Source organism: Scardinius erythrophthalmus (genome assembly GCF_964197995.2).
Source record: "Scardinius erythrophthalmus genome assembly, chromosome: 4".
Taxonomy (NCBI): domain Eukaryota; kingdom Metazoa; phylum Chordata; class Actinopteri; order Cypriniformes; family Leuciscidae; genus Scardinius; species Scardinius erythrophthalmus.
Genome location: NC_138224.1, coordinates 17,580,860 through 17,604,194, shown reverse-complemented (window position 1 = coordinate 17,604,194; position 23,335 = coordinate 17,580,860). Strand labels below are relative to the sequence as shown.

General features: G+C 39.3%; 1 protein-coding gene across 1 annotated transcript in view; it reads right to left on the bottom strand.

Annotated features, from left to right (window-relative positions):
• Positions 1–23,335, bottom strand: part of LOC308689441 (thyrotropin-releasing hormone-degrading ectoenzyme-like) — a gene marked incomplete at both ends in the record, with an annotated part of 132,297 nt that overhangs the window by 38,180 nt on the left and 70,782 nt on the right. Inside the window, 5 exons of the mRNA XM_081363148.1 lie at positions 1,814–2,001; positions 6,889–6,954; positions 13,366–13,431; positions 14,798–14,935; positions 21,470–21,583. Coding sequence (XP_081219274.1) covers positions 1,814–2,001; positions 6,889–6,954; positions 13,366–13,431; positions 14,798–14,935; positions 21,470–21,583 — 572 coding nt within the window. The remainder of the gene's footprint in view (positions 1–1,813; positions 2,002–6,888; positions 6,955–13,365; positions 13,432–14,797; positions 14,936–21,469; positions 21,584–23,335) is intronic.

Sequence of the window (23,335 nt, the reverse complement as noted above, 5' to 3'; positions counted from 1 at the left end):
TTTTCTGTTGAGTTTGGACATCTCCAGACAGACTCTGGACCCTCTATGAACTTTAATGAGATGGCAGTGGACATGAAACACACTCAAACAGAGTGTGAAATACATTCAAACTGACCTTCTCTGTTTTCCTTTTGTTGCTGCCAATGTTTCTGTCAGCACATTTTGCCGGGCTGGCTTAAAGCCTCAAGTGAGGTGTTACACTGCATTTACAAAGGTGCCAAATCCCCCTGCATTCTGGCAGGTTGTCTGGTACTCAGCTGAAAACCCGCCTGAGGGGCAAAACAGGAAAGAGATGCCCCCTACTCGCAACACAGTTTTGCTGTTGATTCCTAGAACAGCTCTGCTTCTGAAGACCTCCGCAGAAGACCGTAGCGCTCAGAAAACAAGTTCATGTAGGAGGAGACGTTCAAAGGAAGGTGGCTTTGTCTGCTCTGAACAAATGAACTCAGGAAAGAGGCGGACAAACAAATTTCTACCTGTATGTTTCATATTTATGACATTAGATGGCTTGTTATGTAGAGCTAGCCTAGCCGTGCAGAATGAAGAAAAATGCTTTTATGATGCCAGAAATTATGCTTTTATCTCACTAGAGTTATTATTATCTCCTATTTCTAACTAATGGATTCAACTTTTAACCACCTTTAGTCAAAAAGCAACCACAATAATATATCCAATAGATTACAACTTACAAGCTAAGAAATGTGTTCTCATGTTTGACATTGATATTGTTCTCACCTTGAGAAACGTTATTATTACTATCTAAATGGCAATACTGCTTAACAACCCTCACCACACACACTCAAACTGACAGTTCAGCAATAAAATTCAATTCTTGAGTCAATTCTTGGGCTGCTAACAGTGTCTGATTCAAAACAAAAGGAGAATTTCTAAAACGGATCAGAGGTGGTATTGAATTAATCATCTCAATTTTAACGCAGAATTAAACTAATTTATCTGCCAGTGACACATGCAGTTTTCTGTGACAATGCAGATGGGTGCCAAACATCATGTGGCGGTCATGGGTTAGCATAAATCGCTAATAATAAATGAAATGCTCAGTTAATAGCAGCTAGATATTTTGTGCGTGAACATGATGTGAGATCTCATTCATACAGACAGTGTTGTGTTACTCTTTCTTGTCCTGCTGAAGAAAAAAAACTGTCTAAAATAGTTAACAGGTGTTGGTTGACAAGAGCCAGTGAAAACTTTCAAACCATTGTAGGCTGGTTTAAGCTGTTTCTTTTAGTAGGAGTGATAAAAGGCAGACAAGATGTGCAAAGCATTAAACTGTTCACATCCTTTGGATCAGTGAGGAAATCCTCTGGGTTTTCATGCTCTTGTGGGGCGCTAGGCTAGTCTTTATCTGTCTAGCTCTGCTTATAATCTCCATATGGTCTATTCTTCTGTATTTCTTCCAAAATATCTTAAAGTTTAATCTTATTTTTAATCAAAATGGTTTCTTCTCTTCAGCTACAGAACAACTCTAGGATCCTATTCTCTCTGAGCTTGATCTGATCACAGGAAACTATCAGAGCATCACTGTGTGGGATTTTTACATTATTCAGCATTGCAGTGTTCAGCAAACATACAGGACTCTGTGTATTATGGGGGATTTTCTGCACTGATTTATGAGCTCATGGAGAATCAGAGGTTAGTTGACTGATGGTGTTTCATTTTCATGCAACAACCTATCGCATTCAACAAATAGCACATTTGACAAATAGCACAATCGACATATAGCACATTCGACATATAGCACATTTCGACATGTAGCACATTTGACATATAGCACATTTCAGATATAGAACACTACCTTTTGTTGAACAGCTCAGGATTCTGGATCTTGGCGTCCATGTCATAGACAAAGTGCTCTTGGGAGATGGTGACACTGTTGTCAAGACTGTCGTTCTTGCTGATGGTGACGACAGGGTAGCCCATCTGCAGGGTCCAGCGGTCCATGACCTGCGTTATGTTGATGTCCTTTCCCTCCCGCTGCATGGCCTGTGACACAAAATATCATACATCAAAACACATCATACACATACACGGATCACCGTGTAGGGCATCTAACAGCTCAGAGTAGAATACATTGTGTCTGACAGTATCAGTTAAGTGGAAGTGAGTTGTGTTGGTGGGCTTTAGGGTTTAGGGACCACCTAATGAAATTAAGTGGACCAAATGATTAATTCAGATTTGATGGCTTTAATGGGTTCTTATGCACATATTTGGACTGATTAAGGTTTTCTTTGTCTTGCAAACATAAAAACCCATCCAGTACTTTTAATTAAAATCTCTGTGAATAGAAAGGTGATTAAAATTCACTGTTCTTTTACACCGCACACGGAGGAACATTACAAGGAAATTTCCAGTTATCTAACCTCTCTATACAAGAGAGATGCTTGTAAAGGAGCAGAATTAGATTTATAGGTCTGATTTCTTCAGAGGAAGCTTCTCCTCACAAGTAAAACATAAAATTGGATCTTATGGCTCATTAATGAGGAAAGCTTGTAATGTGACTGTTTTGTCCATGGGGAAAATATACTGGTTATTCTTTGAAAAAAATGCTGCTATAAATGGCTCAGCATAGTGGACAACTGGCAGTTTTCTGTATGAATTGATATGGAAGTTTCCTGTATGAATCGGCAGTCATCGGTCCGGGCCCTGCTTGGAACAGGCCAAGTAGAACCAGTTACATTGGTGCCGTGACCCGGGTGGAACCAAGGTTTAGAGGGGTGAGTCTATCGGAGGCCAGCTAGTAAGAGCTGTGCAGGTAAACTTCACTCCCCTGCTCTAAAGAGCTCAAGGCTGCTTTCTTTAACGTCCTTGTTATCATATTCCAGATGGCAACTAACTTTGTTGAATTTCTTGGAAAAGTGCAAGTAGAACCATTCATATTGGTAGTGTGACCCGGATTCAAATGAGGTTCAGGGGGGTAATACGAGCGGATAATAAGGTGTAACGGATAATAACAGCTATGCAAGTAAACCTCACTCCCTTGACCTAGCGACTGATGCTAAGTCTGTGGGCTTTAGCATTGTTAGCCTTGTTAACAAACCCACCTCCTGTACTGGCAATTGCTGATTCGAACCTCGCTCTGAGCGGGCCGAGCAGAACCGGATGCACTAAAGTTAAACTCTACTGGAATCAACCAAGTTGAGTTTCCCATGTGGTCTGTATGAAGAGTACTTGTGTATCACTTCCAATGTAAAGTCAGTATTTTGAGGTTTTATTTCAGTCCTGATGCAGCTCTCTGTATCCAGAGTAGGCACCTTGCTAGGTTTTGGATCAGAGTGAATGTCATTGGCTCTACATATATTTCTAATCATTTCCATTTCCATCATTTCGCATCCTAAAGAGGTGCAGCATTTCATTCTTACTGGAGCCAATCAGTAATTTTGTATGAAATTGGTTGTAACCGTTGGAGAGCTACAGTGTTTCTGCAGCAGTACTGAGTCAGTGTGTTGTGGAGACCCATGGGACTGGAAGAGAAATGTGGTGGCAGAAACAAAGTGCTCTGTCAGGCTCTCTTGCATTCTGCAAACTTCTGCTTGACTAGATCAGTCGAGCATGTGAACTTCCATTCTCCAGTGTAACTGGGACCCTCTTGTTTATAGGAATTGATTATGACCATTGTGAGTGTTAAAATATATCTTTATGTCAAGGATATTATACAGAAAATTTTAAGTGAAACCGGACAACTTCTCACATCTGTCGATGACTCACAGTTTGTTTACCATGTGAAGAAGAGGCTCTACAGAGGCTGATGACGGCAGCTGATGTTCCTACATTAAGAATAATTTCCTGTAGGACGCTTTCAGGAAGCCACTGTACCTTTGCCCTGGTGAAAATAATTAAAGGAAGTGTAGGCCGGTCCGGCATGGGTCCTGAGCTTGACAAAGTGCTTTGTGGGCGCTTAGCACTGCCAGATTATTGCAGCAAATTGGATTTCATGAATAGCTAATGAACATAGCGCATATCAGTATTCATTAGATGATGACCTGTCAAGGACTGTTAATGTAGCTAAATTCGTCAGTGCCTCACAAACACGGTCACTGAGAGGATAGGAGGGTCCTGGTTTGGTCCCCTCACATGAATTCACCTTTAAATCCTTTCTGTTCTGAAAGAGAAAATGAAGAAGCGGGCACCCATCAGCCGACACTTAGGAGAGTGATGTGAATGACAAAACGCTTCATACGATGCTGATAGCTGCTAAATGTCCTGCTGTTCCATTACAAACTATAATAACTTTGAGATTATGCTTGAAAGTAATCTCATTAAAGTTATGACACTTTGTGAGATGAGCACTGAGAGGACTTGCTGAGAGTCGTCTGACTTTAAAAGCACATCTCTGTGCTGATGACTTGAACCCAACGCTCAGCTTCACTGTGATTATAGATGGCCAGCAGTTTCACTCGCTCTAGAGTGAAACTTACTCAGTGTCTTAAGCTTTCTTATGTCCTCATCTATTTCTTAAAATGGTTAAATCTTACATATTAGATAATTAAGGTTTTATATTAAGTTGGTATTATTTACAACTGCTCTGGGGTGCGTTTCCTGTACAACAACATAAATCGCTGGTTCACTCCCATAGTACAATGCATCGTTTAAGAAACCAACTAGCTAGTCAAGACTGTTTCCCAAAACCGTACAGTCGCAAATTGGTAGTTAAACCACGTTGGTTAATGATGTCACGCAGGTGGTGGAGTAAGAACTCCTTTTAATGAATCTGTTTGAGATTATAAATTACGGACATGGCATCTGAGGACTATCTCTTATTTTTCTCAGTTATTTAGCTTTATTTCCAGATTCAATCATAGGCTCGTTCTTACGTAGTAGCGCACTTTCGCACATGCGCACTCTTCAAAAACGGTGCTTAAAATCTCTTGACAAACTAAAAGACATAAATGAAATTTGTATGTACTCTAAATAAAAGATATAGATTGTACTGAATGTCAGCTTGCTTATTTGGCTCAAAATGAGGATGTATTAAGTCCACATGTCTTGCAAACAAGAAACTATGCTTCTAACCACAGGTCGAAATCTGTCGTTTGCTGTTTGCAAATGTTCGTTGGAACGATGGTTTCAGGAAACACCAACTCGTTGAACTATGCTGATAACGACGGAACTTGCGACCATAGGTGGCTAACAATGCTTTTGGGAAACGCACCCCTGCACAGGTGTGTTAGCATATTAGCATTATGTAGCGTCACACCTCCAGCCTTAATTCATTTTGTTATCTTAGCATACATCTGAAGCATCTATAGCAGCCATATAACCGTGTAGCCCAAGACTGGTTGCCCACTGAAGTTAAGCAGGGTTGAGTCTGGTCAGTACCTGGATGGGACACCTCCTGGGAAAACCTGGTTGATGCTGGAGGAGGTGTTAGTGAGGCCAGCATGGGGTGCTCACCCTGTGGTATGTGTGGCTCCTAATACCCCAGTATAGTGATGGGGACACTATACTGTAAAAACAAGCGCCGTCCTTTGGATGAGATGCTAAACCGAGGTTCTGACTCTCTGGGGTCATAAAAAAATCCCAGCATGTCCTTCGAAAAAAAAAAGAGTAGGGATGTTACCCGGGATCCTGGCCAAATTTTCCCATTGGCATCTTCATGGCCCTCTAATCACTAATCATCCCCATAAAGACTGATTGGCTTCATCACTGTCTCCTCTCCACCAATAAGCTGGTGTGTGCGTTCTGGCGCAATATGGCTGCCATCGCATTATCCAGGTGGATGCTGCACATTGGTGGTGGTTGAGGAGATCCCCCCTTCCACGTAAAGCACTTTGAGTGTTTATTAGATGTTTATTGGATTATTAGATGTGGGATAGTCTCACTTGATACTTCCATCCATGAAGGCGTATGAGGCGTATGGAAATGCCAAATAAAGAAACAAAATGCCAATACTAGTAGCACTCGCTTTGTATGTGTGTGATAAAAAAAAGATCATTTAAATTGTTTTGTTAAACATTTAATTTAATGTCATTTAATGTAGAAGCTGTGCATTAGCATTATTATTGCAGCATTAGTTGTCCCGGTAATTAAACTGAAGGAATTATGGGAAATGAAGTCCGACAGTAATGGTTGCTAAAAAAAAAGTATTAAAAAATATGGAGAAATTAAAGCAGCGAATCTCAGGAAACATGCCTGTCAGTGTTTTTGTCAGGAGGGGGGCAGTCATGCCAAATAAATACTGTATTTTTGAGACCTGAGTGACGCACCTAAATAGGTCAACTTTCTTTCAACGGTGGATCATTTTTAGATTTTTCTTGGGTTATTCTTGGCTACACCTGAGCTGAAGGGCAGATGCTCATGTTTAATCTGAGAGACTCATCAGGCTTGTCAGCAATTATGTGACACTTCACTAATCTGGTCTGATAAGATTTGAGTAATTTATAAGTTAATTAAAACCACCAGAATCAGCAGCAGCAAGACTTCATAATCAGTATCTGTGAACATTAGCATTTAGCAGGTTACAGCGATCAGATTTCTGGATCAATATGTGACCCTCCCATGTGGACCTGTGGAAAACGTTTTCATATTAAGTGAAACCTCAAGTTTAATAGCAAGACTATCAAGCACAACCCAGCCTGCGCATCAAACTCCTTCCAGTGAATTTCCATAAAACCCTTATGTGTTGATGTGAGTAGGTGGTGTATTGGCATGAATTGTGAGCCACTGATGATGTGCAGTTATATAATGGCCTCTGCCCTAAATGTCTATGCAGCGCATGAATCTCTGAACACCTGCCTGCAGGAGACGCACTGGGTGAATTTAAGTAGGTTGAACACATACAATTTCACTCGTCAGCTCGCCGTTCACTGACCCCATCGATGAGTCCCACTCGTGGATGGAGGTCTCACACCCAGAAGATGCTTAAGATCTTACCTCTGAGAATTTGTTCCACAAGTCATCTCGCGCCGCATTCCCATACATGTGCGTCATCAAGTAATCCTGCAAACAGACAGAGACGGAGATCAATATTGGAAGAGAAATAAATTGGACTTGGACAGGAACGGTGAACTTGGGAAACGAAATAAGCCCAAACAATAACATTACTAATCCGCTCAATTCAAGCTGAACATATGCAAATTAGCAGCAGATGTTTGGGTGTGATTGGCTGTCAGATCAAGGAGGACCATAAGGAGGCCAATTAGAGGCTGATTATGTTGTTCAAGTCGATGCTGCATCAGCGTGTCACAGAATGAGTAACATACAAATCAGCAACACAATTTTACAGGAGTTTCTTACAAGACAATGGTAAAGTTATCCATATTACAATAAAGACCCTGGGTTTTAAAAAAAAAAATTATGGGGGAAAATCATTAATTCATTCAGTGTGACTACAAACTTAAATACGCTTACAAAGTAGTATATTGACGATATGAACATTTATAAATAAGTAATGTGTAAAAAGTGAGCTTTGGGAAGAAAATAAACACCTCACCATAAGTCTGCAAAGTAAATACAAGTATTTCAACATCAATCACAGACAAATGTGCAAAGTGGATGAATATCTGTAATGTTGTATATTACTGAGTATATTATATTCTCTGCTAAAAGACTTTAATCTGTTAAACAGAGGCAGCGCTTGTGCCAAACGCTACATTATCAGTGTGTCTTGTTCTGCCCTGCAGTCTCAGTCATACAGGTGGTGGGCGACATGAAGAAGGAGTCTGATCCTAGAGAGCACATTTACATTCATCTGATAAGAACATCTGGTGGGAAGCCTTTTCCCTGCTGTACGAGATTCATCGATAACTCTCGAGTGACCGTGAGCGATAAACTCGTCAACTGTAATCATCTTCCTGTTGCTGAAGTCAAGAGCACATGCTGACATAAAATAGCATGTTCTCTGTTAATTCTGGGGTATGTGACATACAATGGACTGATTTCAAACTCCCTTTATACTGTGTTTTAAAGGGATAATTCTCTCATTTTTCACACTTCTGTGGAATACAGTCTTGTGTTATGAAGTCATAAGAGAGCTTTGTGCGCTGAAAAGACCAAGTCAGATTTCCACAGTTAAATGCCAGCACTCAATTACCTCAAAAACTCAAAAACCATTAAATGCACTCAATACTATTGGCTTTGTGTATTGTGATACACCAGGTTTGAAAGATTCAATGAGATCTTAGAGAAGAGACGGTTTAAAGTGGATAATCAAAGACTATAAATATGGATTTGGAATGACATGAGCGTAAACAGATGAAGGCAGGTTTTTTACTTTAGGGTGAACTTGTCCTTTAATAAGGTAATTATTTTAGACTTTGTTTCATGAATCAAATCAAAAGGGGCACTTGTTGAAATGTGGACATGCGTCATGCTGAGAGATTTGAGCAAATTGCATTGGGATCCTGAAAGCGTGACCCAGTCCAGCTGGCCTCCATCACTCTACATGCTCTGCTGAGCTCTCAGAGAGTCTGGGATTTGAGTCTGGAGCAGAACCAGATTCATGTTTTCCATCCTGTGAATCTGTTTTAAACCAGTGCAATTCCTCTTTTTCTCTCTCTCTCGGTCTCCTCCATCACTGACCTGAAGAGAAGTGACCATGTGGCCCAATCCCTCCTCTGATAGGGCCGTCAATGTGACATCATTATTTTGACACTGATGTGTTCTGCTGACGGCCACAGCTAGAGGTAAGACGAGTAAAAATAAATCTAATTGCCACATCAGTTAGTCAGAGTAATTTGTGCCTGTGTCTGTGTGTGTATACTCTAAATATCTCTAATAAATTATACAGTAGCCAGCTTGAATTTATTGATTTGAAATAATAAAATGCATGGAAAACTGCACCACTTCTTGAAGAAACTTTTGTTTCATAACTTGAAACAAAATAATGCAACTATAAATAAAATAATATTTTTTATTTTAAATATAAATTTTTGGCATTCAAAATGAATACAATTATAATGAAATATGTACATAATCTATATGGTTTTATAATATGATTTTTTGTGTGCCTTAAATGTGTCTTTTTGTGATTGTATAAAGATGCTAAATTGTATATTTGACCGTTGTCCCTGTATTCGGCAGGTATAAATTGGCTGCTGAATGAGATTTTTGCAGTATGAAATACCCACTCTGCTCATTTGCATACATTTGCATAGCAGCGAGGGACCAACCAGAGCCATTTTATGTTTGCGATGACATTTTCCAGTCTGCTTGGCCTAAAAATTTGTATTTTAATGACTGTGTTGCTACCCAACACTGTTTAGTGACCAAAACGCTCTTATAGACATGAAAGACAGAAAAACACACATACAGTGTTCCTCATGCATGAGAGCTGACTAGCACTAACCATCTATCAATTACAGAGACTGGTGTTGCTATAAGCGAAGCTAAATGTGACTGTAATGAGAATAAACAAAACATAGCACAGACAAATAACGGGAATTTTTAATTTGGAGACAATATTTGATAAATATATATTTACAATTACTCCATTCTACATCTTGTGAATTTTATTCAATGTTACAAAGCACTATGGGGCTGTTTTAGCCAAACTACGCTATTTTAGTAAAAAGCCTGTACTATACTTATATGTTGTACTTGTGATGCCGAAAAGTCCGTCTAGTTAGACAGCTAGGATCAGATCTAAGGACACACTTCATAACTCAACAGATTCCAGTGGGATGGTTGTGTGTGTAATTAACTTAATGTAATTAGCAAAGGCTAGTTACTCTTCTGACAATCTTCAGGACAGAATAATATCCTGAACGTCCCTTCATCAGATATTATAACCACATTCAGTTATGGTTCCGCATTTTGCAAAGCCAAATTACTTACCAAGGGAGACAAAAGATTGATCGCTTTCGATATGTAAATCCCCCGGAGCTAAAACACAAGTTTTCTGTGAGAGCCTTCACCACAACAGTCAAAGCAGATCATAAATAATTCATTATTCATCCTTCTAAATGAGTTCCCTCAAAAAGTAATACAAGAAGAAATATGTCTACAATTTTCCTGCATATGAAAGTAATTTTGAGGCAATGGAGGTAGATTGTTTGGTGAGGTGTTGTGTTTACCTGTTCTTCCCATCAATCACACAGAGACAGACAGAGATACTGAAAGTTCCCATAAGAGAGAGAGAAAGAAAACAGCAATAATGAGGCGGAACAGCCAAGCCAGAAGGGGTTGCTGGGAAAAGAAGAGGAATATGGGAAAAAACAGATCCTCTCTGTGTTTAAGAATGTTGGGAAATTGAACCGAGTAGTGTCTGAGTATCTGGCTATTTCATCTGTGTTCAGAAAGAATTATTAGCCCACAATATCCGCAGGGATCTGATGGACTGTCATTCTCCAAGTCAGGATCCCGTTGAGAGCGAAAAACAGGACTATGAAGCACTGGATCCAGGGAAGAAGCTTCCCACTGTTCCAAATCACATCCAGAGGATGAAGATGGACTGTAACATGCTGAAGTTTATTTCTCCAGGGCAATAGCGCACTTGTCCTCTGCTATTCATAGGTCAAGCATTTCACATTTCCAGCTAGAATGAATATTTCCTACATCCCATAATATGATCCATCTGAAAGTGGCTTTAAAAGTGATGGGCAGTGTGTGTAAATGAGACGGGAACGCTTCATCACTCCAGCAGCTGTATGAGCCTGAGAACCATTCAGACTTCATTTATGACTCCCACTTTTCTTTTATAAGAGACATTCATCCGCCCGCCTCACCAGCCCATCCACCATTACCAATAAAGACGCCCTCATCCTCATCCTCACAGTCAGAGAGAGAGAGAGAGAGAGAGAGAGAGAGAGAGAGAGAGAGAGAGAGAGAGAGAGAGAGAGAGAGAGAGAGAGAGAGAGAGAGAGAGAGAGAGAGAGAGAGAGAGAGAGAGAGATGGTTAATGGTGGTCCGGGTGGGACTTCAGCCTGTCTGCTGCTTCTGAACTGTTCAGCATTCACGTCTGTCTGCTGCTTCAATTATGCAGAGACACGAGGAGGAGAAGAAATGCCACACAGAAGACAGACACTGAAAGAATGAAATGAGCTTCAGTGAACAGAGAAACACAGACAGCAGACGAGAGAGGAGAGATGGATCCTGGGAGAAGTGTAATGTTGTCTTTCTCCCCTTAAATACACAGACTTACAGATCTAGAGGGGTTTAAGAGTTCATCAGGTAGAAACATTGCTTAATACAACAAAAAGTTTAGACAAATTATTAATTTAATTTGATAACACTTTATTTAATTATTTTGATGGTTCACTTTAGACATTATTATACTAAAACTGGTTACACTTTATTTTAATGTGTCCCTGTTACAGTGTAATTATACATTTATGAACTGAGTAATAATAATTAGATGGTTAGATGGATTGTGGAATTTATAGTAATCACTATAGTAACTAACAACATGTAACGTGTAGACAAGACTATAAGTAAAACTTACTATAGATAACTTTGCAACTACACGTCAAGCAGTCATTAGAGTATTAGTAGACTGTATGCTTAACCTGTGCAACCCCACTTTTGAAAAATCCCCAGAAATGGTCAAAAAAAAAAAAAAAAACTGATACAGATACAGTTCATGAACCCTTTGCACTAAAAGCACAAGTATGATCTCATATCTCTTGTCTATAGAAATCTGATGTAAATCTATGAGAATCTATCAATATTTCTCCAAATCTGCACATTTTTTAGCTAAAAGCCCTGATTGTTTTGTCAAGCGCAGTCATAACGACAGCACAGGATTTTTTTTCTGAATGAGAGCAGCTGACGCTCATAATTCATATTAATATCTGCCAACACTTTTCAATGGTCCGCAACAGACATTCTAAGTAACTTTTCAATTACAAAATATTCTACTAACCCGAACCCCAACACTATCAGTCTAGTCTTCCAATATTCTAATGAGAGTTAGTTGACATGTAGTTATAAAGTTATATTTTTAGTAGAATGTATCAAATGGACCTTTGAAATAAAATGTAACCTTTCATTTTAATCAAAATTATTACTGTTTCTTTCTTCTTTCTACATATATGAAATGATATGACATAAAGAAAGAAAAATAGATTTTCCAGATACGCCCATCATGTCATATTGATTTACTGATTAACCAAGATTAACACAGAATTGATTGGCATATTTTCTTGCTTTTGCGCTAATATTGATATTGCTAATAATACCACAGGTTTACTATAGTAGATACTGGACAAAAGCAAACACAGTAATTACATTTATTGCCAGTCCAAGATATGTGAACACGTGTGCATTAGACACATCAGTCTACTGGTCAGACGTGTTTGTGCTGCGATATAAAGCTTGTATGTGCAGCTGTTACATCTGTAAATGAAGCATTAAATCTGCTCTGCAGAAAACATGACCTGATTGTGCTTCCAGCAACTAAGAGCAACAATAAACCACAACATCAAAAATAACCCAGAACGAAGCTCTGAAACTGACAGCATCTCAGTCATAAAGAGACATAAAGGATTTCTTTGGATCTAAAGGGTGAAGAATCTAAATGTGAATCTTACACCTCTGAAAGTGTGTTAACTCACATGTCAAAGGAAGAGGGTGTCACATTTAACTCTCATTCACTTACAGATTTACTCTCACTGGATTCAAACCTGCAGCTTGTTTGTTCACGGCCAAATCCTTTAACCACATTTCAGGATGTAGTTTTGTGTAGAAGCCATACGGTGTCCAAAACAACAATTAATACTGTCTAATAAGATCTGCTGTTCACTCCTGAGGGGCCTGAACTGGAAGACGGGACGCAGGAAGAGCTTTACAGAAGATGAACATGTGACTATAAACAAACAGCACAACAAAAGCCTGGAGCTGATACTCTGTTCACCAACATCGACACAATACCAGACACTTGTGCTTTAACACAACTGATGTGTTCCATCAGATCTTGACAAAGCCATGACTGTAAACCGGTTTAACACAGAGAATGATTCTGAAACTTCTGATTGTGAAAATTTCAGAAATGAAATTAATTTCTGGCACGAACATGTTTAATCGTTTGCCTGATTGTGTCACTTTCACCTCAAGCTTGATGGAAGCGCGTGACACGAAAACAAGCTGTTGTAGCTCTAAAGATAAGAAGCGCATGTAAACCGACACGGTTGAATAATCTCACAAACGCTTGTAGCAAAAATAAGTAACACTCAGAAGACCCGAAGAGGCTTGAGAAATGAACATTTGTTGTGATAGTTTTAAATGGTGAGAATTTGAAAAATGAATTGAAAAGTTTTGGATTTATGCCACAATCCTTTTATGATGCTGTATGTATAATTCATACAAAGAGCCTCATAAACATATTCACAAGACACATTTGAGTAAAAACACACATGGGTGAGAAATTGTTTGTGACCACAAAGAGAGAAGATGAAAGAAAAACTACTGACTTACATTGAGGCCTCTCTGGAATAGCGTCTGTCCCATGACGTTCGCCAGCATCCGGATCAGAGCGGCTCCCTGCGGACACACAGTAAACACACGTTCAATAAAGACTGCTTATTTACACATGCATACAGTAAAAAACCCAACAAAATATACATCATTTTGAGCGTTTTAAACAGCATATCTGACATGCTGTCGATTACTACAGAAAATGTACATGAATCCACTTATTATGGAAGTCAATGGGGCAAATATTCTGTAGGGTTTAAATGCAGAAATGTGTTATTTGAACAGGAAAGTTGTCAAAATCATAATTCTAGTGGAGTGACGGTTCAAGGAGGATGAACTTCTGCTTATGTACATCACAGATAAAGTTTAACATTATTTAAAAACAGTTCAGTTATTATGGCACTGTTCAATTTCTAGCAGGTCTGGTTCATCTAAACAAGGACTCCATGTGGTGCTGCTGCTGTTTTATGAGTTTTCATCAGCTTTTTTGATTTTGAGTGGCTTTGACATGCTCATTTGACAGCATCTAATTCCCATCCCTCTACAATCTGTGTCATGAGTGTCACTTCCTGTTAGCGCTGGGGACTCATGGGATGTTGTGGGATTTCAGAGTCCTTAGAGTGCGAGGAGAAAGTGATGAGGGACGGCCTGGTGTCAGCGTGACTGACAGAGTTCATAACCCAACAGAACCTTTGGGGAAACAGGGGGAGGGCCTTGAGGAAGAGCAAGAGCCAATCACAAACTGGCCTTGAGCTGATTGACAGCTGGAGGGAGAGTTGACACAGAAACTCAAATCTTCAGTGGACGGAAGATTCTGTCTGTGTCTGAACTCTGATAGAGGACAAAGATATTTCTTTCCTTCTCTTTGTGTCTTTAATGGCTTTCAGATGCTCAGATGAGAGGATATATTTGGGCACTGGAGTTTTTTTCAGTAAAGTGTGTTTCAGTGAGAAAGAGGTAATTAAATAGATGTTGTCTGGTCTGAGAAATATTTAACGTGCCACTAAAGTCCCCAGAGCACACAAAAACTCTCAGTGTAACAGTTTCTGTCCTAGACTTACTAAAAAACAAGCTTTTAATTAAACTGTTTTTCTTGTGTATGTGAAGAGGCTTATAACAGCGCGACTCCATTTACAATTCACAAAGATAAACTGAGAATTCTTTTGCTGGGAGAAAAATAACAAGCAAACTGAGGTGTTTACTGGACTCAATAAAAGATCAAGTCTATTGGTGAAGTCTGCACATAAATACTGTTGTTTTACAAAGTCATTGTCCCTCTTCTGCTGTCTTGCCGAATAAAAAAATGTGTAAATTAATTTAATGTTTTATAGTATGAATCAGTTTTGAATTCAGTTCAGCTCAATATTAAAGGAATCTAATCATTTCAATCATGCAAATGAAGCCTGTAGGATTTTATGAGAGATTCTCTTGCCTTCTTATATGCGATCCAGTCAAACACTCGGTCGATGTCTGTGGCTTCAAACACTTCCTGAGAGATCGGATGAGAACTGGCCAAACCGTCCAATAACATCACCTCATGAAGAACATCAGTCAGAAACCTCTGCTTCTCCTGTGGATGAGAGACTTTACTCGTTTTTTTACAGTATCAAACACATAAACATGTCTCATGAAAGCTTTGGTTTTATTTTCAAAAGTAAAAATAACTTTGAGCTGCTCTATAAATGAAATTAGAAAATGGTTGTGAGAAAATCCAGCTCTCTATCTCTCATGACTGAAGACTTTATTCCTGCAGAAGCTTCTATAATTCATTCTGATGAACCTTCAGTCGCCACACGAGCGCCAACACGACACACTTAAGCTACAATGCACTCAGTGTGTGTGTGTGTGTGTGTTGTACAGGGGTCTTGCTGTCTCTCTACTCTGATCAAATGTCTCCCTGTAGGATTCACTATAAAGACAGGTAGAAGTTTTGGGTCAGATGAAAAAGACCCTCATCATTCACTGTTGTCTGTGGATCAGCAGAGAGTCACGATCTCAAATGCAGTGAGTTGTTCAGCAGCACTTGAGGAAGATGTTACTCTGATCCTAGGTTATTTCCATTTTTTAAGGAAGTCTCATTTTTAACTGCTTAAAAGTAACAAAATGAGAAATTACATCACAATGAGGCAATTAAACTGAGAAAAAATTCCATGCTTTTCTTTGAATCACCTTGACACGTCATGTAAATATACAAATACAACATATTATATTACAATAAGTACAGATGCCTAATGTTCATATTAAACGTTTGAATAAACTAATAATCACTTGCTCCAGTTTTGTAGATCAACTTCTACATTCAATAGATGTTCAGCTAAAATAAACACAGCATGAATGTAAAACCACAAACATTTCAGTAAAGTGTGACACTATTTTCCCGTTACTCATTTAAAAGTGGTGGTTTGCCAGTTACTGTACATTAAAATGAATTAAATATGAATCACATGAAATATATATGAAAGCATTACACTGCAGGTTCATATTCTAAACATCTTCATAAAGATCCCTCTGGCAAAATCTCTTCACTGACTGTCTGATCAAATTCAAAACTAAGCTAAATTAAGAGTTTATTATTTTATTATCTTCTCAAATGTATTTATTAAATGTGATTGACCAAGAGAAAGTCAGCAAACTATCAGCTGTTATAAACACATCTTGTTTTGATACTCTGAATGTTTTATTACACCTGTATTCATTGTCATTATGAATAACTCTTGGCCATTAAAGCTTTTGGCAGCTTGATTAAAAATCATGTTGAAGACATTAATCCAAGAAAGCAGGATATTTCAAACAAGGGATTTGAGATACAACAAACAACGTACGGAAATAAGTCCAGAAACAAATGTTCATCAAAACCCTTCATAGTTTTATGTCAAAATAATGAGGCATATTCTATTAACCCAGTGATTCCTGGTTTCATGTAATGTGTTCAAACCACAATCATATCTCATAGTCTGATGTTCTGCTAAAAGCAGATTAATGAAATGACACGAGACATACAGACAATCAATACAAATCAATACAGAGAATATTTATCTGAGCACCAAACTAATATGTGTGATTGTTGGGTGACTTTTAATAATATTTGTAGATATTATAAGTCTATCTTGTATGGCTTTCATATGAATTCTTTCTTTTTGAGCAGCTAATGAAGGGTGAAATTTCCTACAATAGAATTACATCTGAGGTATAATTATCTTTAGATATCCAAGGCATAACAAAATGAAACATGCTTTGCTTAATGGACTGCTGTAATAATTTATCCTTCATTTTTAACTTCAGAGAGAAGATCTTAGAGGAAGTGCGACTTTTTAAAATCAGTGTCCTAATTTCTCAGGCTATTTATATCATCACTTAAGTGGTCTTGTTGAAGAGAACAGCATGTGTTTCATGTCTTTACTTTCAGTATTTCCTGATGGACAGTGACTTTAAAGTCTAGATTAATATAAGCTTCGCAGGGCAATGTAAAGACTGTATATAGACAGAATCAATATATGCAAATGGGCCCTTAATGTTAATTCACAACATACATTATGGTACACAGAAACAGAGAAAGAGAAACCGACAGACAGAGAGAGAACAGCTGGTGATGTGGAGCTAATTTTATGTGAGTCACGTTGTGGGCAATATAAAATGAGTGCAATGAGAAGAGCTTCCATCTGGCCCATATGTGCTCTCAACAAGGTGTTTACGTCCAATGATACTTCATTTAGATGCTGCTTATTAACGTCTCAACATCATCACCTGAAGTTTCTCACTGATCAACCAGGCCAGAGATCAACAGTGATGCCAGACGTTAAGGTCAGCAGCTTCGGAGCAATGCATGATGGGTAACTAAACCTCGCTGAGAGCTTCTCTAGCAAGACAGATGTGAGAAAGAGGAAGAGAGCCAACAGTCCAGTAGTTGTGAGCAGGTTAAGGGACCGATAGGCTGTTTTAATGACCTATTAAGGACTCTTGTCAAATCCATTCCCACATTTCTCAGTGCATTTGTGAGTTTCAGTTCTGGTTTACACTCCTTCCTCTTGAAATGTGTAATATTATCCAAAATGTGGTAGGGAAATTCTTACAGTCATCCTATCAGGGCAATGAAGTGTTTCCATCTAAACTTATCGGACGAGAAAGAACCAATTGCTCCCTGAAATGATGTTCCCAAATGATCTCTCTGCTTGGCTGATGCTCCATAACCAAGGTTGAGCAGAGAGGTATGAAATACTGGGACAGATGGGATGGGAAGGTCATTATGTCAATGAGAATGTGTGTATGAGCAGAAATCACAAGGGTGCTATACTGACATATATCTTACTCAAATTAGATAAATATATTAAAAAATGTTAATAAAAAAACTAATGTAATAAACTTTTGGTATTAAATGTCAACAGGAGCTAAATATATTGCTTTAGACTGCCTTCAGCACTTACTCTTAGCATATACCACTCTTAGTGCACACTATGTCCAGTCCAGTCTAAGACATGTCAGGTCTTGTGATGAACACACAATAATCTTCACACTAGCTCATAATAAAACTGAACACAGTCAGTGAATCATAATGAGCAGAAGATCCAAACATATTTAATCAGAACGACTGCTAATTCACAGTAACGAATGAGCTAACAGGAAACTTTCTCAGAAATTCCCCAACGTTCTGGCAAATTTCTTTCAAAGTTATGAACAAACATTCTTCCAGTAAGGTTAACTTTAATAATGTTCTCAAAACGTTATCACAAAACATTATCTATACATTGTTCATGCAGTTCAAATGCATCACAATAGCAGTATTACAGGCCACTGATCATACATGATCATTGATCATAGATACACCTAAAATATAATAATATTCAGATCCTAATGAATAAAAGGGCCTTCAGAAGAACTGCAGGACTGCATCATTCTTCAAAAATAAGTTTTTTTTAGGGGTATAAGGTGGAAGTCCTGTTCGTGACCTGAGAAATTCTCATAAAAGATTATTAATATTCAGATATAGTGGCTGAAGAAGTCTTTGAAGGTATTTGACTTCCTCCTGGTGTTCACAAACACTCCTGGATTTTAAAAATAGCCTCATAATTCTTGGCTGTTATACAACAATTCAGAGCATCACTGAACCTATTGACTCCTGTGAGACAGTGAGCATTGTCAACTGAAGCCATGCTTTGTCTTTCTCCGAACGTGAACCCATCTGGATGGGGGAAATGGATGTGGACGAATCATTAGACCATGAAACTTTTTTTACATTGCACTTTATTTATAGGGTTTTGGATTTGCTCTAGTTTATGTATGCCGGCCTTAAAAGTATTGTTTTTGGCAGCTTTGGCACAAATTCCAGATCTGTGAAGCTCCACAGTGAATTAGCAGTTTTTGTTCAGACTGACACAGAGGTGTGGCACTAATGTAGTTCCCTTTTGAGAGAACTTGTGTCAACTAGTCCAATGGTGAGAGTGAGTGTCACGGGCGGGTGACGTCATGACCAGGAAAGGATAAAAGCACATCCGGTCTGACCCGGCGTTAGTTTCTGTGCCACAGCAAGCGTTCTGTGTTCATACTGTCTGACTATTTTATTATTGTCTGTCACTATATCAGTCACAATCAAACAAATAATGGCGAACAAACAAACCTTAGATCGTGTGTTCCTCCCTGCCCTCTTTTATTTACAACACGATTTATGTGTTTTTTGTTTGGAACGGAGCATGATCTGTCAGCGCTCGAGTTACTATCGCTTTGCACGCTCCGTTCCCGCCTGTCACTCTTTAAGGAGGGTGTTCAGGCTCACGTTCCTCGCAGTACCGGCCCCGTTGTTGCCGAGGCGTGTTAACTTGTCTGGTTGATCTTTTGCTGTTTAATTCAGCTGAGGAAATTCAGCTTTTGCTGTTTAATTCAGCTGAGGAATTAAATAAGTGGGCTGCATTTAATTTTGAGGAATTTTGATGAATGCTTATCTGACTTTCATTAGTTAGATTCATGTTTAAGTTCAGCCTTTCATCCAGACCATGTTAACTTTTCTGGTTGATCTTTTCCTGCGTTTCATTTTGAGGAATTAAATGATGTGTGCTTATCTGACTTTCATTAGTTAGATTCATATATAAGTTCAGCCTTTCATCCAGACTTGTCTGGATGATCTTTTACTGCATTTAATTTTGAGTAATTAAATAAGTTGGATACATTTAATTTTGAGGAATTAAATGGTATAATACGGTGCTGCAGCTGTCCACCTCCGAGGACATGGATGTGGTGAGCATCGAGTTAAAGGAATTGAAGATACGGAATCTCAAGCCCCTGCGTACAAGGAGTTTTTAGAGTTTATACTTCCATGTCAGGGCCTTCCAGTTTTTCCCGATCTCCACTAATAAAGTTTGAGATCCTGGATCAAACCCTTTCAGCTCGGTTTTTCAGTTCTCAAAATATATGTTTAATAAAGGGAGCTGAAAGAGCTTGGGTATGGGCCAATGCCAAAGGAAGAACAGACACTTGCGAGCTATCAATCCTGTCACGGCTTAAGGCTCGGCATTACCCTCCAGGGCAGTTAGAACTTCTATGGCGCTGGTGGGTAAGGCGTAAATGGGGGGCTGCTGGGCGGAGCAGACCTAGCTATTAACAAACTCTTTGTACAGGATAGAGTGTTGTTTCCTGTGCCCCGCCTCAGAAAGACTGGGGACTGGGATGGCATTCTCAACTAAAGCCTTTGAAGCAGAAGACGGATCTGAGGACCGTTGTTCCTGCAAAGGCAAAGGCAAAGGCCAAAGAAAGGTCCTGACACCACTGGTGACAGACCTCTGAGGGCAGCCCCGACCAGGCTGGAGCGGTGTACACCGCAGTATACTGTATGGTGCCCGCCCCACCTCGTGCCCTCAGGGGGGCATTCTGCCAACCCCGCCACCCTTGGTGCCTTGGGGCGCATCGGTCTCCAGCGAGCACACGGCTCAGTGTCACCACGACGCTGCATAAAAACTCGCACCCTCTGAAGGAGGTTCAAAAACAGTCAGTCCGGTTGTTTTCTGCCAGTATGCTTCAGGTCACTGAAGTGGCTGTTCCAATTACACCAGAGGCCAGTCTCGAGAGGCTATTACCCTTAGTAGACTATATGACAGAATGGAAGAATCTGCCAAATATATCTCAGTGGGTCCTGCAGATCATAGAGAAAGGCTACAGAATCCAGTTTGGTTCTCTTCCGCCACACTACGGGGTGTTGCTCACGTTAGTGCATCACGAGCAGGCTTTGGTAATGGAGCAAGAAGTGGAAACTCTGTTAGCGAAGGAAGCTATAGAGCAGGTGTATTCACCCGACAGAGAATCGAGTTTTTACAGCCATTGAAAGGTGTCAGTCAAACTGATTGACTGACTTTCAAAAAGATGAAGTCAAACTCAAACTGCACTCATAATATCCATTGAAACAGTTGGAACAATATGTTCTTTACAAGCTCATAATGAACCAGTCCACGCATGCCTCCATTTGGCCTGCTAATTCACTATTGACTGTAAGATTGAATACACCCTGGCATCTATATGTCTGTATACATCTATTTATATATCAATATTCTGACTCTCTTGGTCAAATTCAATGAGAACAAACAATACTAGCTTTTTTAGAGTGATGATGCTGGTCATGCTGAGTGACACTGACCAGGCAGCAGTGACACAATTACATTTAAACAGTTGACTGACCCAACACTGAGAAATCACTGGACAGAGCAACACAACCCACAGAGAGACCCAAAAAAAAAGAGAATCTGTACCTGCTCAGAAATTGCATTCTGATCTTTTATTTGATATGAATCAGATTAAACAAGAAATAAACGTCCATAAAATGTGATATTTATTGGTCTTGAGAGGCTGTTATCAACATTTAACTGGCAAAATTGAGCAGTCAAAGTATCTATAGCACTCAAATACACCGAAAAAGAAAAAAAAAAAGTTTTCTGCTGAATCTTGGCACAAGAAGAAATGCTTAAGATCATGTGTATGTGAAAAGCATTGAAAATTTGCACTTATTTTAGGAGAATGAATAGCATGAAAACCATCAAAACTCTCTCTGTAAGTATGTATATACAGTATAATCTATTGTTTCATATTAACTGTATTTTACAGTTCTCACATCTGAGCAACAACTCACCATGTTCCACTTGGGAAAGAGGAAATCAGTCCCGATGTACTCGAAGTAATGAGCGAATCCCTCTTTTAGCCAAACGTCCTCCCACCAAACTGGTGTGACTAGATCGCCAAACCACTAGAAGAGAAGAAATGAATCATCAATCATCAACTGAGAAACACAGGGACCATTACAAAAATCCATTTCATGTTCACCGGCAAACAATTATGACAAACTTTTGTACAAGAAAAGTGTTCATGGGTAAACTGAAACCAAACTTTATTTGGACAAAGCATCAAGAAAATATACACTCTCCTCTTCATCCAATATCAACAAAAGCATATTTCATCTAGTGGAAAACATGTTTTATTAGAAAACTCCAATACCGCAGAAAAATAACTCTTTTCCTTCAGAAGTACAAACAAACAATTCTAATAAACATTTGCACTCTGGTTCAACAGAAAAGTTGTTCACAAACGGCTTCACAGAACATTGAGAATCCGGCAGAGCTTTTAAACTATGATTAATAGTGGCCTAAACAATCAATTACCTACAGTTACACAATTAAAAACACATTTTTCTGTTTCACAGCATTCATACCTGGGCGCTCCGCCAAGGACACCTTAAATGAGCAGAAGAGAGAAAAATAAGGATTCGATTATGAAACGTCCCATTTGGAAGGTAGAATCTATTCAAGTGATCCCTGCCATTGTGTGCAGTTGACAGTGTGCAAAACAGGGCTATTGACTGGAAAAGATGCAACATTGCAGTTGTGAATGAGCTGGATATTTTCCACAGGCTCTTAGGCTCAAGCAGATGTGCTACTGAACGCCGGATCTCATTGTTGCAGCAAACAAACCTCTAGAAGTCAGGCCTTTTTCATCTGAACATGACATGTTCTCAAAGGCTGTCCAAGCGCCTGACGTTCATCTGTGACTCAGACACATGGACTGATAGAAGAGCCGCAGCGCGGAGAGAAACAGCTGTTATCCTGCTCTCAACTCTCTCCTAATCACACATCAAGTAGCTTCCCAAAGGTCTATTGACTTTTTCTGCCCTCTTCTGATGCTAATGTAGCCGATGGTAGCAATTTCATTTGCAGATTGATGGGGCGTGCCTTATTTCACTTGTTTTATTTGGCCTATAAAGGCAGCTCTAGGTGTATTAGGAATGTGCGTCTCACAGTCACAGGTAACGTTATCTATTTCCGGCGTGCCGCGGGAGTGTTTGTATGGTAAGGAGCGGCAGGCCGCGGCTGTACTGCTGAATGCTTGTATCGACTGGGGTTTTTATCTACTCATTTGGCTCATCTCTCTCTAGTTTGGACTGAGGAATCCTGTGGCACATTGTTGCAACGCGTGTTGTATTGGATTGTTTTAAAGGAAAACTCCGACTTTTTGGGACTTTAGCTTATTCACAGTATCCCCCAGAGTTAGATAAGTCCATACATACCTTTTTCATTTCTGTGCGTTCTGTAAGTGTTATTTGACGCACCCACCGCTAGCCTAGCTTAGCACAAAGACTGGATGTAAATGGATAATGGTAGCATACTAATCCCAATAAGTGACAAAATAATGCAAACATTTTCCTATTTACATGTTGTGATCTGTATAGTCACAGTGTGTACAAATAACAAGGCTATATGAGACAGAGACCATTTTTAATCGTATAAATACTGGGAACTATATTCTCACTAGGCGTAGGAGCACAGCTACTTGGGCGGAGTGATTAGCGCAGCACACGAGACGCCCTGTGGTTGATTTAGCTGTGCTCCTACGCCTAGTGAGAATATAGTTCCCAGTATTTATACGATTAAAAATGGTCTCTGTCTCATATAGCCTTGTTATTTGTACACGCTGTGACTATACAGATCACAACATGTAAATAGGA